At 34.5% G+C, this 20418-nt stretch overlaps 1 protein-coding gene and 1 pseudogene across 4 annotated transcripts in view; both read left to right on the top strand.

The window, feature by feature from the left end:
* The window catches only part of RAD51C (RAD51 paralog C), a 31900-nt gene extending 24992 nt beyond the window's left edge, over nt 1-6908 (top strand). For 2 of the 4 annotated variants that reach the window (XM_016123103.2, XM_016123104.2), the window contains exon 9: nt 964-6908. In XM_016123103.2, coding sequence (XP_015978589.2) covers nt 964-1080 — 117 coding nt within the window. In that variant the 3' untranslated portion in view covers nt 1081-6908. Of the gene's footprint in view, nt 1-840 lie in introns of all 4 variants that reach the window. The other 2 variants (XM_036222882.1, XM_036222883.1) reach the window with 1 other exon arrangement.
* A 360-nt stretch (nt 6909-7268) lies between these two features.
* Nucleotides 7269-7384, top strand: LOC118604103 (annotated as a pseudogene).
* The last annotated feature ends 13034 nt before the right edge of the window (nt 7385-20418 follow it).

Genomic DNA, 20418 nt, shown 5'->3' with positions numbered 1-20418 from the left:
TATCTAAAGAGCGCATTTACAGATTGCTTTTAACTTGTGTGTGCAGCAAGCCTATTTGAGGACAGCTTTTGATACTTCGAATTATCCCCCAAATATTAGTGTATATACAGAATTTTCTAGTCACAATTGTACTGACATTTATTCTTACAGAGGAAACATTTCTAGGGTGGTGTGTTCCGTATGTAATGTTAGGATAGTAAAGATTTTCAAAGTGAAAGTTGTTTAAGATTTTCAGAAAAGGGAAAATACTAACCTTACTCATTTTGGTCTGTAGATATTATAGATCTGTCTATATATTAGCCACCAAATATATCCCACTTTAAAATGTTAATTTTCATGTATTTGTACATCATAGAACTCACTTTTTTTTTTTTACTGAAATATGCGTATTTATCAATAGCGTTGAGCCAGATATTTTCTTGGCATCTCATATTTTTAGGACAAAAACAGAAATAGAGATTCTGAAACTGAATTATCCATTTAGTCTTTGCAATGCTTAGGTGCATGTAAAGTATTCTGTTGGAAAGCTTTATTATAGAGTATTTGTGAAAATAAGTTTGTAGAACTCCTGAGTAATTAGTTTATGTTACTTCCTTTCACCTCTTCCAATAGAGTCACCACAAAGTTTGTTAGGATTCTCTTTTAGAGAACATTTTTATAATGCAGTGTTACTTCTGTGTGTATGTGTGTGTGTATGTGCATATAAATAAATAATGAATGAATGAATGAATGAATAAAAATATATAAACACACACACACATATTACTCTAGATATAAAATACTTTAGTACAGCCCTGGTTTTACGCATCTATCCCTGAGGTTTATCTTTTTCATCCACAGTGGTTGATCACTTCTATGTCAAGAATAAAGTAGCTCTCTTATCAAGTACTTCAAAATATTTGCAAGACCAGTCATTATTTTAGATGTTCTTAAAGCATACTGGTATATTTTTTCATCTTGCAGCGTCAGGGATTTAGAGATGCTGTTGTTGATACTCCATGTTCATTGAAAACAGAAGGTTCATTGAACTCCTGGAAACGGTCACGAGAATCAGAGGAAGAACAGGAATCCAAAGACTAGTCTCAAAGTATACATTATGTATTGATGCTGTGAGATGCAATGTATATGAGCAGTAGACTCATTGCTTTAAAATAAAAACACATTATGAATCAGGAATATATAAAGTGAAACATATGTATATACTTAATACCATTCTCTGAATTGGAGTATTCTACAATTTTAATTTGCCCCATTTTTGTTTTTAGTAACACTTAGTAGGGACGATTTGGTATTGTATTTGTAAATGTGGAAAGCTGATCTCATGTGGTCAGTCTGAATTTACCAGTCAGACTTTTTTCTTTCTTTCTTTGCTCATCGCCTATAAAATCTTGAGAAGAAGTCTTTTCCCCCCTACATTCCTTTTGTGTTATCCTCTTTAAGTGTAGCTTTGATAATTCTTAAAATGACCCATTTTATTAATATAAAGCAAAGCCAGTGCCCTGAGTCAGCATAGTTTCATGGGTAGAATATGAATTTTAGATGACTAATCTGATTTTAATGACCTCAATCTTATACATTTCTTTATTTTTTAATGCTAGAGGAAGGAATTTGGAACTGTTATCCCATTTAGAAATTGTGTGAAACATATCTTCCAGAATAGTCAAGTTGATAAGCTCAGGGTTATTTATTTCTACATTTTTGATACATGGTGTGATCCATTCTAGAATTCTAGGTGTATTGACATTTTCCTTTGAATAACCTTAACACTACTTGAACAAATTAAAATTTAGATCGAGTGATTTCAAAATCATCTAATAATGATTTGGTGCCTGGTTCTTAGCACTTCTCAATTCATTCACAAAATTTACTTTGGTTCCCAGTGGAAGAAAATTACTTAAGTGATTGATTATTATATAGTGGGACAGCCATATTTTAAAGATTTTAGTAACATTTGGTATTTCCTGTTCCAGACTGAACACTAAATTTATAAAATTTTAAAAAATAATAAGTTTGTAATTGATTATACATAGAATAACCATAGTTTGCTAGGACTTTTTGAGAGTGAAAGTGGGTACTAACAGTTACACCAGGACAGTGGGCATAAACCAGGATTCTCCCAGGCAAATTAGGCATATGGTCACTCTAATTATATAATGCTAATTTTAAATGACAACTATAGAACGACTGATTGTAACTATCTTATTTTTGAGGGCTTTAAGGCATATGTTTTTAGAATAATGCAGTCATAAAAAATTACACATCATTTTATAGTCTATCTGCTCAAATCATAAAATTGACAGGGGTTTGTAAGTGATTAATATTGGTGTGATCAGGTATCAATCAAATACAGTAGGATCTCATAAAGCATTATAACACTATACTTCAAAGAACTATAGGACTCTGAATATAGACAAAGCCTATTGTATTTCCGTTTTCAACTCTTCTAAAATAAAATTTGCATGTGATAGCTTTTCAAAGTCATTGCTATTGCTGAAATGATATTTTTCTAGTTACAAATATACACTTAAACCTTCGTCTGCTTAGGCTTCAATAATAAGATAACACAGAATTAAAACAATATGATTTTCTCACAGTGTTAGAGGCTAGAAGTCCTCTAATGTGTGCCAGCATGGTCTGGTTCCAGTGAGTATTCTCTTCCTTGCTTGTAGACAGCTGCCTTTTCATTGTGTGCTCACAAGGCCGTTCCTTGGTGAATGTGCAGAGAGAAATTTTTTTTTTTTAATCTTTTTATAAGGCCACCAATCCTTTCAGTTTAGGACTCTACTCATATGAGCTTTTTAACATTAATTATCTCACAAAATCTCTGCTCTATCCAAATACTCACATTGGAAATTAGGGCTTCAATATATGTGTTTTAGGAGTACACAGTTCAGTCCACAGCATGCATCCATGTCCTTCTCACATGTAAAATACTCATTCCATCCCAAGACCTCAAAAGTCTTAACTCATTCCAGCATCAACCCTAAAGTCCAGTCCAAAGTCTCATTTACATATCCCCTAAATCAGACATGGATGAGATTCAAGGTACAATTCTCCCTGAGACAAAATTCCTTGACAGCTGTGAACCTGTGAAACCAGACAAGTATTTCCAAAATACAGTGGTGGAAGAAGCATAGACAGTCCTTTTCTATAAGGGAGAAATCAGAAGGAAGAAAAAGGTGATGGGTCCCAAACAAGTACAGAATCTAACAAGGCAAGTTTTATTGGATCTTAAGCTTTTGCGGCATTCCTCGATTTAATACTGTGTTTTCCAGGCCCACTCTAGTGGCAGCGTCACCCTCATAGTTCTAGGCAGGGGTCCTGTCCCCAAGCCTCTACAGAGGCAGTCTGGCCTGTTGAAACTGAGAAAGTAGCTCTAATGACCTTTGAATAGCCCTTGGGTCATTTTCCCTTCTTGAAAAATAGTGTTTATTTGAAGCCAAATAGCTCTATTCAGTCCTGTTAAATCCAGGAAGTCTAACAGCCTTCCTTCAGTATGTCCCATCTTTGACCCTTTCAACTCAAACTTTCATTGTTTCTGCTCATATAATCCCATAAGGTTTCTATGGGGTGATGGTCCAGTCATACCCATGATGTTCTCTTCAGAACATGCTGTCTAATTTTTTGCAATATAAATAAGGTGAAAATTTTCCAAATCTTTTGGTTCTGGTTTCTTTTTTCAATTCCTTTCTTAATTCACATCTCTCCTTTTGCATTTGACTTTAAGCAGTCAAGAGGAACCAAGCCACTCCCTCAGTACTTTGTTTAGAAACCTCAGCTAAATACCCAGTTTCATCACTTTCACAAAACATAAGAAAACAGTTCAGACAAGTACTTTTTTGTAACAAGGTTCTCCTTTCTGCTAGTTTCCAGTAACGTGTTCCTCATTTTCATCTGAGACCTCACCAAAATTGCCCTTAATAATCTGTATTTCTAGCATGCATCTCCAAACTCTTTGATTCTCTACCTGTTATATAGTTCTAATGCTTCTCCCACATTTTAGGTATTTGTCATAACAGTGCCCCACTTCTCAATACTAAAATCTGTTTTAGCTTGGGCTGCTGTAACAAAATACCATAGTTTGGGAAGCTTAAAATAAGTTTATTTTCTCACAGTCGTGGAAGCCAGAAGTCCAAGATCAAGGCGCTAGTATGGTCAGTTTTTAGGGAGGTATCTAACTGGCTTATAGATGACTACCTTCTTGCTGTGTCCTCATATCAGGGGTCCTCAACCCCCCAGGCCTTAGACCAGCGCCAGTTGGTGGCCTGTTAAGAACCCAGCCACACTGCAGAAGGTGGTGAGTGGCAGGCAAGCAAGCCAAGTTTCATTTATATCTGCAGCCTCTTCCCAGCACTAGCATCACTGCTTCAGCTCCACCTCAATGATCAGGCATTGAATTCTCATAGGAGCACTGGTCCCTGGTGCCGAAAAGGTTGGGACTGCTGCCTCATATGACAGAGAAAGAGATTGAGAGTGAGCCAGCGCTCATGTGTCTCTTATAAGGGCATTGATCCTATCATAAAGGTACTACTCTTGTGATCTCATTTAACCTTAAGTCCTCCAAAAAGCCCTATATCCAAATAGTCACATTGGAAGTTAGGACTTCAACATATGAATTTTGGGGAGACAATTCAGTATGTAGCACTATAGGAAGCTTAAAATATGTACACAAATTCTTTTAAAACTATATCATAACCTATTTTTTAAAAACCCTATATTCTCATGTGTTCCACATGATTAAATTTTTCTGTGATACTTTTTAATGGCTGTGCATAATTTTAAAATTTCTTTTTGGAGTTTTATAGTATGTTTTTAGTGTTATAAACAATATTCCTAATAAGCATATAAGTTCCTCTTTAAAGAAATTGATATTATAATTTGTACTAATTTCCTATTGCTGCTATAATACCGTAACACAAATTTGGCGGCTTAAAAGAACTCAGATTTATTTTATAGTTACAAAATCTGAAATCAGTTTCATAAGTCTAAATCAATGTGTCAGCAGGCCTGCATTCCTTCTGAAGGGTCTAGGGTAGCTGTCCCCAACCTTTTGGCACTAGGGATCGGTGCTCCTATGAGAATCTAATGCCTGATGATCTGAGGTGGAGCTGAGGTGGTGGTGCTAGCGCTAGGGAGTGGCTGCAGATACAGATGAAGTTTTGTTTGCGAGCCCGCTGCCCACTTCTTGCTGTGCAGCCTGGTTTCTAACAGGCTACAGACCAGTACCTGCCTCCGGCCCGGGGATTGGGGACCCTTGGTCTGAGGGAAAACCCATTTCCTTGCCTTTTCTTGCTTCTAGAGGCTGCCGGCAATCTTTGGCTTATAGGCCATCTTCAAAGCAGTGTAGCATCTTCATCACTCTGTTTCCATTGCCTTTTTTACACTCTGTCTCCTGCCTCCCTCTTATAAGGAAGTTTATGATAACATTTTGGGCCCTGTCAGATAGCTAGGATAATCTCACCATCTCAAGGTCCTTGATTTAATCATGCCTGCAAAGTCCTTTTTGGTATGTAAATTAGCATTCACAGATTCCAAGATTAGGTTGTAAACATCTTTAGGGAACGAACCATCATTCAGCCTCTCAAATCATGTGGTGACGATTCAAGCAGTAATGGTCCCTGGGTGATTCAAATGTACGTTAAAATTTGAAAAGCACTGGGACAGACTTAACTTTTTTTAACTGTATTCATAGGTAGTCATTCCCATTTATGAAATGGAAAAGAAAAAATAGTTCCCCAGCTTTTTGAAGCTTTATTTTTCAAGGTGTATTTTTCTTTTTTAATTGTAAAATACATGTAAGTATAAACTTTTTTCCCCAGTCTTTTCTGCTACTTGGTTTTAACTCATGATAGAATATCTATCATCCCATGATTTACATGAGCTTGCCACCAAAAGCTATAAGTAAAGTCTCACCTCCTAGGCAAACAGTGATTGCATTCATCTTTCATCTTGTGGTTAGACAGTGCAGTAGATCCAAAAAGTATATATTGGCTTTTACTCTTTTTCATGCCATTGCTATGATCACCCTTTTTGGTAATTCATTTATACATATAAATATATTTGCACACAAAACACTTATTTCCACAGTGTTTTTTTAAATGTCAATTCAATGTTTTAGTTAGTACAACACAGTCCACTGATACAGGTTACTTTAAAAATTACTCATCCTGGGAAGAATAAAGTAAACCAATACTAACAATTCAAAATTTACTCTGCTTTGAGAAACCTTTTCCACACGGATGCTCTTAGAATAAAAGTTTGATTCCAAATAAGTTATTGAAGGTATAAAATATAATAAGATATAGAATTAAAAGGTCAGACAACCTAATGTAGGATTTTGGTTTTGTTTTCGTTTATTTTTAGGATAGTGACTTAACATTTCAAATGAAAAAATTATATATTTTTATTGTTAGAGGAAACCTTAGAGATCATCCCACCAATATTTTTGACTAAGGCATAAATCTAATTTTTCAAACATGTAGACATATTTTTTAAAAATAATTCTTTCTTGGTTTTACAAACCTTTTATCCTTTTGAAATGTATTTTTCCCAGAGTATTAGGACTTTTAGCTTGAATTTTGGGGATATGTAACTTAAAACATACCTATATTTATATAGTGTGTTAAGATTTTGAAACACATTTATGTTATTTAATTTGATCCTTCTAGCAACTCTTATCAGGTGGACATGATAGATTGGCCTGTCTGCTTTTGTTTGTTCTATGTATCCATCCATCCATCCATCTAATGCCTGACACTTAACAACAATTTGTTGAATTAATGAAAATTTCAAATAAGATTTAGAATAAATTCTGTTTTTCCAGTGGTCAGATAAGAATACTATTCGGTTCTGCATAGGATGGTTTTTCTGAGCATTTTTTATTATAAAATAAATATACAACAATTTAATAGTGGTCTCTCTTATTTTTTACCTTTTAAAATTATGATAAAATACATATAACAAAATTTGCCATTTTAATCATTTTTAAATGTAAATTCAGTGGTATTAATTATATACATAATGTGTTACAACCATCACCACTATTTGTAAAACTTGTCATTACCCCAAACAGAAACCCATTAAACAATAACTCCCTACTCTCTCCTCCCTCTGGCTCCTGGTCATGTCTAATCTACGCTGTATGAATTTGCCTATTGTGTATATTTCATATAACTGGAGTCATGCAATCTTTTTTCTGTTGTGTCTGACTGATTTAAAATGTTTTCAAGGTTCATCCATGTTGTACCATGTATAAGAACTTCAGTCCTGTCTACAGCTATGCTACCCTGAACAAGCCCAATCCTGTCAGATCTCAGAAGCTAAGCAGGGTCAGGCCTGGTTAGTACTTGGATGGGAGACCTAGAAAGACCAGGTGCTGTAGGCATGTAAAAAAAAAAAAACAACTTCAGTCCTTTTTATAGCTGAATAATATTCCATTATATATATATGCCACATTTTTATTTATCTGTTGATGGACACTTGAGTTGTTTCTATTAGCGTTTTAATGGTTTATAAATTTATATGAATAACACTTTATTTTCTGAAACTTTCATTGACTTTTATTATTTATCAAGTTTGGGACAGTTGATTTGCCTTTAGACTATTTTTACGCTGTTCCTAATAGCTTAAATTTTAACCCTAATATACTTATTTTCATTTCTTAGATTGGCTATTTTTATTTTCTCTCTAATCACTGTATTTTATTTTTCTTGTTAATATTCTTACTAAAATGTTTACAACTATTTATCCGTGCCAAAATTATAATATAATGGGGTAGAAATGACGTAGCACTAGAGTTAGAAGACCTGCATTCTAATTCCAGCTGAGACATTCATGAGCCATGTCAATTTTGGCACCTTTTTTTTTCCATGCCTTTCCCTTATTTATAAAACAAGATAGGACTAAATGATTGCTAAATTCATTGGTTGAAATTTTGTCATTTCTGCTTTTGTAGAGGCATTATTATTCACTTAAATGAGTGATAGTGGAATTACAGAATAGAGTGACATTTATACATTTTTTATTTTCCAAATCACTAATACTAGGGTTTCTATTCCAATACATTTCATTTCAGTTTTGAGACATAATGTTGAAATGTTCTATTGCTTTAAAAAAAATATTGAGTTGCAGAAGAGAGGCTGGCTGTTCATAATATGTATTTTTAGTTAACGTCAGTGCCTAAATTTATAGTTACTGTTAAAATTTACAGAACATTTTGCTCCCTGAGAACTGATTTTGGCATAAAGCATGTTGACAAGATTTCATGTATTTTTGACCGTGCAGTGTATTCCTTTGTCTGTTTTCAGATTTCGTTCACCATTGACATAGGCCTTTTTGTGCTCCAACTATCCATTTGACATATGTAGTTACGTGTGAGATTTCAAACACACTGTTACTCTGATAGTGATTTTATGTATAACTTATTGTATTTTATATTGCTTTCAAGTATACAGTACAATGGTTATATATTTATATAATTTATGAAGTGATCCCCTCTATTACTCTAGTACGCATTTGGCTCTATACATAACTATTCTGTGTAGCTTATTTTATGAGAATATAAAAGTCGGGTTCTTTATGAAGGGCTTGAGAACTCATGGAAATTATGTCGTACCTACTTTCAAAAAAAAAAGATGAAAGATAAAAGCAAAGTAGCAAAGTAAAGAGAATTTTTGTATTAAGAAGTCATATAAACCAAGGCAAAGCAAAAACATAATAGGTTATCTAACTCTCTTAGTCTAAAGATAGGAAGTATACCAGTTCTTAAAGAAAAAAATGTTTTTTTAATCTTTGTTTTTTATTTGTTTGTTTTTAATAAGTAAAATTTGCACAAGACTTTAAATTCAATAAAAAGTAAGTCTTCTTTTCTTCCCTGTCCCTTAGTCACTCAGTTCATTACCAGTTTTTTGTGTCACCTACCAGAACTATTCCATATATCTAAAATACAAATACATCTTTTCTTCAGCACCCAAATCACAAAATTTCAAAACCTACCTCTGTACCTTATTTTTACATCAGCACATATAGAATTTTCTCAATGAAAAAGTTGCTGTTATATTCCAGTGTACAAATATACTATTATTTAATCATTCTTTTATTGATGGATATTTAAGTTAATTAAATTTTTATGAGGCTATAAGGAATTGGTCAGAGTGTATATGCATTTAAAATTTTGATGTATATTGCCCAGATTATCCTCCAGAGAGACTACCAATTTATACTTCCACCAGTGATGTTTTAGAGTGGTTGTTTGCACATCCTTGATAACACAGTATTGTATCTTTTTTGCCAATTTGATAAGTTTGTTAAAATGATATCTTGTGTGATATTATATTTTCTAGTTTTCTTTTAATAAATGAGGTTGGAAATCTTCTCATTTGCTTTTAAGTTACTCTATTTTCTTGTCTATAAACTGGCTGTTTATATTTTTTCTATTTTTCTATTGGGCGGTTGGTTAGTCTTTTCTTACTAGTTTGTAAGAGTTCTTTACATGTTAAGGAATGTATTAGGCCTTTGTGATATGGCAAATATTTTTCACAGTTTGTCTTATTTTTTGCCTTATAGAAATTCGATTTTTATGTAGTCAGTTTTTTGCTTTTATTTTATTCCTGAGTTTTGTGTCCTATTTAGATTTTCTACTCCATGATATTTTTTATTAGTTTCAAGTATGCAGTACCTTGGTTAGACATTTATGTAGTTTATGAAATGATCATCGATTACTCTGTCTTCTGTCTGGCTCTACACATAGCGTTACTTTACTGCTGACTGCATTCCCCATCCCTGTGACCATCTATCAACTACTAATTTGTACTTTAACCCTTCACTGCTTTCTTCTTCCCCTCACCTCCTCCCCTCCGGCTGTCCCAGATTGTCTTCCATATTTGTGGGTCTGTTTTTGATTGGTTTGTTCTTTTTGTTCCTTTAGATTCTTCGTATAAGTAAAATCATATGGTATTTATCTTTCTCTATCAGACTTATTTTGCTCAGCATAATAACCTCTGGGTCCATCCATGTCATTACAAATGGTAGGATTTCATTTTTCTATGGCTGATTAATATCCCATTGTATATATGAACCATATAATCTATTGATGGGCATTTAGGTTGCTTCCATATCTTGGATACTGTAATAGTGCTGCCATGAACATAGGAATGCATAGATCTTTACAAATTATTGTTTTGATTTTTTTTTTTGGATAAATACCTAGAAGTACAATTGATGGGTCAAAAGGTAGATCTACTTTTCATTTTTTGAGGAACCTCCAGACTGTTTTCCATAGCGGCTATACCAATTTGCAATCCCACAGTGTATAGGATTCCCTTTTCTCCACATCCTGGCCAACACTTATTGTTCTTTGATGTATTGATGATAGCCATTCTGACAGGCTTGAGGTGATATCTCATTGTGGTTTTAATTTGCATTTCTCTAATGATTAGTGACCTTGCAAATCTTTTCATATGTCTTTTGGCCATCTGTATTTCCTCTTTACAGAAATATCTATTCAGGTCTTCTGTGTATTTTTTAATTCGATTGTTTTTTTGAGTTGTGTGAGTTCCTTACATATTTTGGATATTAATCCCTATCCAATGTATCATTAGTGAATATCTTCTCCCATTCAGTGGGTTGTCTTTTCATTTTGTCAATGGTTTCCTTTGATGTGCAAAACTTTTTAGTTTGATGTAGTCCCCACTTGTTTATTTTTCCTTTGTTTCCCTTGCCCAACCGCTCCATGATTTAAATTTTCCTATTTTTTCTTATGGAACTTTCAAGTGTTATTTTATGCTTAAATCTCTCAGCCTGGAATGGATTTGGATGTTAGCTATAGCCTTGAGTTTTGAATTTGACAGACAGAGGGTCTCTGATTAAAGTGTACTCAGTGATATTTCAGAAGGCAGTTTTATGAAAAATACCAATCAATCTTATGTCAGCCAAACTCCAAAGGCAAATTCTATAGAAGACAATTAGTGGAATATAGTAGTATTATGGCTAATGCATTTTTCTTCATGAATTTTGGGGTTTCTTGATTCAGGTCTTGATTATTTTTAACAAATATTTATTTGTTATGGGTAAGATGTTGGTTAGATTAGAAAATAGTAGAAAAGGAATTATCTCAAGTTGATGAAAAAGAGGGTGCTGATATGTAAGTAATTCAATCCGGACTTTCTTCTCAGCTCCAGATTGGTATAACCAACCATCAACTTGGCATCTTCACTTAAATGTATAATAAATATTTCAAGCTTAACCCCTCAAGTCACTCCCCAAAAATGTATATCACCTATTTCAGTATGTACCACTATCCATACATTTTTGTTTGAACCGAACATTGAAGACACTTGGTCTCTTTCATGTCTCACTCCCACATCTAATCAGCAAGTTCTATCAGTTATACCTAAAATATGTCTTAAATATAGTCTCTCCCTTGCCATTTGCTACTACCATACTGTGAGTAAAAGTCTTCTCACATGGGCTACAGCAATAACCTCCCAATTAATCTCCCCGCCTTCACTCACCTTCCTCATAGTCTATTTCCTACAACAGCAGTCAGAGGGATCTTTTAAAAAGATATATCAGTTCATGTTACTTCTCTACTTATTTACAACTTTCCAGTAGCTTCCTGTTGCACTTAGAATAAAAACCAGATTCCTTTTGGAGGCTCTGTATGATCTATCCTCTGCTTTCTTTTGCATGCTCATGTGATATAGCATTTACTCCTTTGCTTCCTATGCTTCAGTCACATTGAACTTTGTTCTTTAAATGTAAACAAGTTCATTTTTGCTTTGGACTTTTATACCAGCTTTTGTGGGTTTTCTTGTGGCTTACTCCTTGTCTTTAAGATTTAGCTTAGATTTTACCTCATTGGAGAGGCCTTCCTGCATAATATGGACCTCTCATCACTTTCACAATACCCTAATTTTATTTATTGCATTTACCACCATCTGAAGGCTTTATTTCTTGACCTGTTTTCTAACTGTCTCACTGGACTGTAAGCCCGAGGAAAGCAGGGACCTTGTTCATTGTTGTATCTTCAGAGCTAGAAGAGTATCCCTAGCACAGAACTGGCTCTCAAATATCTAATGAAAATAGAAGTGAAACGCTATCACCCATGATCCAAACTTAAAGACTTGGCTATGCTTCCAAGGCTGCCTTGAGTTACTTAATCCAGATAAAATACACTGATACCATGGAAGAAGAAGCATTTTATAAACTTACTAAAAATCAGACCTCTCATCAATGTATTTCTTTTCTAACATAGCTTTTATATTTACTCATCACTCTACCAAAATTGTATCCAAAGTTCAATACAACTGATTGTATTACAGGCCTTTTTACCTTAGTATTCTCATCCTTTAAGCAACATTTGATGCTTTGAAACTCTTCTCCTTTGACATTTCTGATACTAGACCATCCTGCTCCTCTGCCTACCATGGATACCCCTTTAATGTACATTCATGTGGTCTTTTTTTTTTTTTTTTTTTGACAATCAGTATACATGTCCCTTTGCTAATAGCTTCCCGTTTTCCTTTTGTACAGTTGTATTTCCCATTCTCCAATGTATACTCTCTTAGTGGGACTATAAATTCTGGTACATTGTCCTCTGTTAGTGAAAGTAGGCAGGTGACTCAAGCCAAGTCAGTCGAACTTCTATCCCTGGACCTTGAAACTTAAGTGGAAGATCTAGGATTGGGAAAGAGTGATTGAAATGTATTTATTCTAGCAGCAATGACTGAATAAGATAGTTGAGTAGTTTCTACTATGTATCTGAAATGACCCTATTTCTACTAATGGATTATTTCATTAGCCCTCTCATAAATTATTGCTGTTTAAATCAGCCAGAATTGGCTTCTGTTTATAATGAAAGCCTCCCTTTGATGTTCATTTTTCTCTCTAACCTTAGAAAGATTATCCTAGTTCTTTATTTTAGTTGCCATGTTAATTCCTTTTTTCCCAAATCAACATATTAAGCTCTATCACCTATGGTCTAAGCCCACTGCAGACCATTTTTAATTAATATGTTATAGTTCTATCAAATATTTGACATATTTAAAACCAGTTCCATTTTTTCCTCAAGCTGGCTTTCTTTTTCTACTTAATTTCTCTTAATGTCAGAACTTTTCTCAAAGACTTACTCATGACGACTATACATCTCATCAGTTGGCAAATTATTAATTGTGTAAGAGGTACAGTCAAGTGCCAGCAAGTTGTACTGTAAGGACTTGGAAATTGGAGAAATAAATTTGCCCTCAATTACACTGTGAAATCTTTAAAACCCTTACTAATAGTAGCTGTAACATTTATTACATGATTACTACATTCTAAGGACTATGCTAAGTCCTTTACATGTATTATTACATTATTATAAATAGCTGATTTAGTAACTCATTGAGGGTAGATATTTTTATTATCAGAGAAGTTACATTTATTATTCTTCAGTTGTAAATAATGGAAATGTACTGGCAATTTAAACCAAAAAGAATGTATTGAAAAGATGTCAACAACTTACAGAAACAACAGGAAGGCAGAAGAAAGAAGCCAGCTAGGAAATGCATGACTTAGTTTAGTTCCAGAGAGCCAGACAGCAGGGACCATAGGTATGGTCTCATGGTGGGAGCCCACTGAGATGAAATAACTGTCACCCTTCTTTATACCTTGCTCAGGATTTAAAGTCTGTAGAGAAAGTATTTTATTGACCTGGGGTCAATGTCTGACTCCAGGATGTGATAGAAAAAGAAGTCACTGGGGTTGTCTTTGACTTGTGCCTGAAGAGGCCAGGAATCTGGTTTTAACATCCTGCCGAAACTACATACAGTTGAGGAGAGGTGATTCCCTCAGAGAGACTGAGATGCTGCTAGGAAAGGGATATAGCTGCTGTGCAACCAAAAACAAGGAGTGCACATTGTAATTTGTGATTTGCTCCAAGTCATATTACTAGGAAACAGTCTATCAGGAATTCAAAATAAGTCTTAACTTCAGAGCCCATGCTCTTAATTATATTAATGAAGTGGTTCTCAACTTGGGACGATCTTGCCTCCAGGGGACATTTAGCAATTTGGAGATATTTTGGTCATCACAACTGTAGGGACAGGTGCCACTGGCATCTAGTGGGTAAAGGTCAGATATATTGTTAAACATCCTAAAATGTACATTACAGTCTCCTATAACAAAGAATTATTTGGCCCAAAACATCAATAATGTCGAGGTTAGAAACTCTAACCTGAGAAATACATTATGGAGCTATATTCTTAAAATGAAGTGTTGGTAAGCAATGCAGTATGGTGGGAAAAGGATGGTAAAAATGGAGCAAACTTCAGTGTAACCACTCAAACCCCATTCAAGGGGAGGATTATTCTTAGATTGGTCTTGATATCTGATCCTTATTGTGGAAATAGTTACATCAGGCTTTGTCTGTCTGATATTAAAATTTTGAATCATAATAAACTCTTATCTGATTTCATGCACATCAAATATAAACATGTTGATGATTGAATCTCAAGTACTTTAGTTACAGCCAGGTACAAATGTCTTGTCTTTATGGAAGTTATAGTTCTCATTGTAAATTCGTATGTTGTCTTTGTGATTTTTATATATCAATTTCTTATGAGATTTGTTAGTTAATATCCCCCATGTAATTAAGTGTAGAACACTCAAACTTCTGAGCCTCCAAGTTCAAGTTGCTAAATTTTGTATGAATTCATGTAGATAAATGTCACTATGGTAGTTTTTAACCTAATTCTTTGACACTCCTCCCATCAAAAGTGGGGTATATTATGTCCCCCTTTCTCGAATCTGAATGGGCTTATTACTATTTTGATGGATAGAGCACTACAGAAGTAATGCTATTAACTTTTGACACCAGGTCATACAAAGCTATACACCTTCTCTTTACTCATTAGAACATTCACTCTTGGAACCCTAAGCCATCATATTGGAATCATTACATGTAGGCATTATAATTGACAGCTCTAGCTGAGTTCCCAGTCAGCAGCCAGCTTCCACTGCCAGTTTGGCAACACAATAAAATTAATATCTTGAAAATAATTTACATACTAGTCATTTTTCCACTCAATTTTTTTCAATATAAATGAAAAAAAAAATGTAATGTGAGTCATTGTAGACATCTAGCCTATTTGAGCCTTTGGATGACTGTATCCCCAACCAACTTGTATCTGACTACAACCTCATGAGACCTGCAAATGAGAACCACCTAGATGAGCCCAGTCAACCTATAGAGCTGTGAAATGTAGTAAAATGGTTTTTGTTTTAGTCACCGAGTTTTGATGTAGTTTGTTAGCAGCAGTAGATAGCAAGAATAGCCACTTCAGAGCTTCTCTGGGTGGGTTGCTAGCTCTTCCCAAGTTGTGTGTTCAGGTGCCTTAGAATTTCAGATCTTCCTTTATAGTGTCTTAGCTCCTTCTGTTCATCTTAATTCCCACTGTGATGGATCTTTTCTGTACTCATTATCTCCCAGCCTTGAGTCTCTCTTCTTTAATGCACCCTGCACTCATCCGAAAGAATGTATATTGAATTTTCTTAAAACACAATTTTCATAATGTATCTTTCAAACTCATTTTTTTGCCAATACTTGGAACAAATCATGGTAATTCCACCTCCCAGCATAGCTTAGATCTAATCTTGAACTTTTGCCCATGCCCATAGGCTTTATGCCTTAAAGAAAAATTATTGGCATATATTTATAGAGATACAAAAATTTCAGAATTTTATATGACAAATATATTTGAAATGTTAATAATTTTTATGTAAAGGACCCAAGTTTATTTTGCATAGACACTTTGATTTGCTGTCTTTATGCAAATAACTATAATTTATTGTACTGATATAATAGGAAGTGGAGGTTTATCAAATCTTAATAATCCTCAACTTGCAGAATTCCTGGAAACCACGTGTGCTATATTGGTGCCAGATATGTCATTTATAGATCACTCTTTCATAAGGCAGAAAACCACTTCATATGCCCAAATCATTTCCTTTCTGGAGATGATACACTGTGTCAGCATGGTTACCATGTGTGGTAATTGATAATGTCTGTGCCACATGGCTTACTTCTAACCTTGTCCAACACAGCTATTCTACCACCTATGATTACCATATGTTACAGCACTCTAGGTTAATGGAATCATTTCCATCTTCCTTTCTAATCACAAATGTCGTTGTGGCTCAGTTCCATCAGCGCCACTTTCAATGAACAATAAAGTGTTCAGTATTATCTGAGCATAGAAGACACCTTTGTGCAGTGTTTTCATATTTAGTTGCCTGTTTAATTTTAATTTTAAAAAGTAGTTGGATTTTTTGATGAATGCTCCAGAGTGCGGAATGGGCACTTGCTGACTAAAATAGAACATGATCAATATCACTCTGAATTCTTATATAAGAAGTATAATAACAAAGTATGTATATGTATGTATATATCAGATTTTTTTAATATTTGCATAACTAAGCAAGTATTAACTGGAGATAAATTGAGAAGTTTATAAATTTTTCTTAGTTACAAGCACCAATTATTTACCATATAGCAAATATTTTATTAACTTTAAAAAAATTAAGAATTTTTAAAGTAATTTTAGATTTATAAAAAAGAGTGGAAAGGATGTTCCATATATTCCCTCTCCTGCACCCCTACCACAGTTTCCTGAATTATTAACATTGCAGTGAGGTACATTTATTACAATTGATGAGCCGATACTGATACATTATTATTAACTAAAGTACATAGTTTACATTGGAGTTCACTCTTTGTGTTGTACAGCCTATGGATTTTGACAAATGTCTAATAATATATATCCACCCTTACACAGAATAGTTTTTGCTGCCCTAAAAATCCCCTTTCCTCCCTCCCCTTGGGCCCCTGGCAACCTATTCATAACTTTTAATTCTAGGAAATCATTTACTGCTAATTTCAAGTAGGTTCAGTGTTCTAGTAGCACCTTTGAAGACCTAAAACTTGCTTTAATGTCAGCTTGATCCATTTATAGTTCTTTTATATATATAGTGCTTTGAAGTATTATTTCTTATTGTGTTAATTGAGATCCAGTTAAGAAAACAGAGGGGAAGGGACTGAGCTACTGAAGTATGACCTCAGTTAACTAATTTATCTTTTCCCACATTCCAGGGAATTTATACTGTGAAATCAAAACCATGTTGTTTTTTGGGGTTGGAATTTGCACTGAAACACTGGTCCAGTCCATTGACCCTATTTGGGTGATCCCTATTTTGCAGAGTGTCTGTAGGAATATTCAGATAACTGAATATTCAGTTATAGTCGGCATGTACCAGATGTATAAGAAGTCTGGCCCATATTTTCAATTTAGTAGAACAAATAGGAAACCTTTTTTTAAAAATAATTCCTTTTGCAGAAAGCCTGAAAGAAGAAAAGAACCCCTAAATAAAACTATGTAAGAGTTTAAAAAAATAATAAAAAGAAAACAAGATAGAATACAGGGAATTGGTTACACAGCGATAGAAGACCTAAAAAGCCAAAGGAAAAGTGAATCAGTGTGTTAGTTCGTTTGGGCTGCTTTAACAAAAATACCATAAACTGGATGGATTATAAATAGCAGAAATTTATTTCTCACAGTTTTAGAGACTCTGGTCCATTAGTGTCTGGTTCACAGACAGCCATCTTTTTACTATGTACTCACATGGCAGAAGGGAAAAGAGGTCTCTTTTGGACTCTTTTTTTTAAGAACATCAAATCTCATTTATGAGGGTTCCACCCTGGTGACCTAATCACCTCCTAAAGGCCCTTCTTCCTAATATCATCACCCACCTTGGGGGTTAGGATTTCAACATATGACTTTTGGGAGAACACATATTCAGTCCATAGCAGGCTAGATTAGGAAGCTAGAAGCCACTCCCATCTCTAGACTGATGGACAAATGGAAGATGATAATGTTTCTAGAAGTCTGGGGCTGATGTCTCAGGCAAACGCTGGAATTCCAGTAGAGATGATCAGGGGGGCAAAGCTACACAGGAAATGCAGCAGGTTATGGACTGAGGGGATAGGGAAAAGTTCTGGTTTCTCCTTTCCTCCCAGATTCCAGTTTCCTGCCAATTCCTCTTACTGGGCAAATCTCAGCTGAAAGTCAGCTGTCAAGAAATATGCTGAGAAGTAAACCCATATTTATCTGGGCAAATAATTTTCGACAAAGAAGCCAAAAACATACAGTGGAGAAAGGAAAGCCTCTTTAATAAATGGTCTTGAAAGCCACCTGTAGAAGAATGAAACTAGACTGTTGTCTATCACCACACACCAAAGTTAACTCAGAATGGATGAAGGACCTGAATATAAGATCTGAAACAATAAAATGCATAGAAGAAAACATAGGAACTAAACTCAAGGACCTTGGACTTCAAGAGCATTTTATGAATTTGATCTCAAAAGCAAGGGAAGTGAAAGGTAAAATAAATGAATGGGACTACATCAAACTAAAAAGCTTCTGCTCAAGAAAAGAAATCGTCAACAAGGTAAAGAGAGAACCATCTGAATGGGAAAATATATTTGCAAGCACACCTCTGATAAGGGCCTAATATCCAAAATATACAAAGAACTCATACAACTCAATAACAACAACAACAACAAAAAAAGGCACAAATTATCTAATCAAAAGATGGGCAGAGGACATAAAAATGGCCAACAAATATATGAAAAGATGCTCAGCATCAGTAGCTATTAGAGAAATGCAAATCAAAACCATAATGAGATACCATCTCACACCTGTTAGAATAACTATAATTAACAGGACAAGTAATTACAACTGTTAGAGAGGATACAGAGAAAAAAGAACCCTTATACACTGCTGGGTGGGACTGCAAATTGGTATAGCCACTATGGAAAACAGTATGGAGGTTCCTCAAAAAACTAAGAATTGATCTAATATATGATCCAGCAATCCCTCTACTGACTATTTACCCCCAAAGGCTTGAAAACCTATATCCAAAAAGATATTTGCACACCAATGTTAGTAGCAGCATTATTCACAGTGGCCAGGACATGGAAGCAACTGAAGTGTCCTACAACAGATGATTGGCTAAAGAAGCTGTGGTACGTATATACAATGGAATATTACTCAGCCATAAGAAGAGATGAAATACTGCCATTTGCAACAACATGGATGGATCTTGAGATGATCATGCTAATAAGCCAGACAGAAAAAGTTGAAAATCACATATCACTTATATGTGGGATATAAACCTAAAAGCAACAAATGAGCAGTACAAACAAAGACTCATGGACATGGACCATAGGCCAGTGGTTACCAATGGGGTGGGGGAGGAGTGGGGAGGTAGATGGGGTCAAATATAGGGTTTAAGGGGAGGGCGAAGTGGGTAAAGGGGATCAAATATATGGTAGCTGAAGAAAACTGGACTTTGGGTAGCAAATACACAATAGCATATACAGATGTCAAACGATAATGTACACCTGGAAATCATATAATTGTATTAACCATTGTTACCCCAATAAACTTAATTAAAAATTTTTTTAAAAAGAACAAAACATTCTGAATATAGCCTGAAAGACTTGCCCCACTCCCACCCCAAATACAGAGCAGAACAAGGGAGAAGAAAAAATGGATATGAAAGCAAAAAGGACAAGAAGTAACAATAATCAATTTTTAACTTTAAAAATCAACTTTATTAAAGTCTAATTTACATATATACTTACTGAAAATGCATGTTTCAATAATTTTTGACAAACGAATACACCTATATAACTACCTAGTTAAGATACAGAACATTTAATCAGTCCACAAAAGTTCCCTCTCCTCTGCCCTGAGTCTCCCACCCACCTGAGACCCAAACCACCATTAATCTGCTTTCTGTCACTATAGTTTTGCCTGTTTTAGGATTTCATATAAATGAGATCACAGAGTATTTACTCTTTTGTGCCTGGATTTTTTTTCACTCAGCGTGTTTCTGAGATTCATTCATGTTGTTATGTTTATCAGTAGTTCATTTCTTTTTACTGCTGAATAGTATTCCATTGTAAGAATGAATATACTACAGGTTATTCATTCACCTATTGATGGACATCTGGGTTATTTTCAAGTTTATGAATAAAACTATTGCTAACATGTACACAGTTTTTTTGTGGTGTGTATGTACATGTGTTTGGTGGACATGTTTTCATTTCTTAGGGGTAAATATTTTGGAGAGGAATTGATGGGTCATACGATGGTCAACTGCCAAACTCAACCGTTCTTTTTAATCTTATATGATTATTACCATAAATATCCATGAAAGCACATTGTGCATTTCCTCCAAAGAACTAAGGATTAGAGGAGAAACAATTTTTATGAGAAAAAAAAAATCTCAACAATCTCAAAAGTAAATTAATACCCTTGATAACATATGCTTTTCATAGTTCAATATTTTTAGAAAGTAAGAGGATTAGGGAAGTATAAG

The sequence above is a fragment of the Rousettus aegyptiacus genome, unplaced genomic scaffold (genome assembly GCF_014176215.1).
Source record: "Rousettus aegyptiacus isolate mRouAeg1 unplaced genomic scaffold, mRouAeg1.p scaffold_m13_p_6, whole genome shotgun sequence".
NCBI lineage: Eukaryota > Metazoa > Chordata > Mammalia > Chiroptera > Pteropodidae > Rousettus > Rousettus aegyptiacus.
Note: the sequence above shows the minus strand (reverse complement) of the source record. Positions and strands in the feature narration are given on the sequence as shown.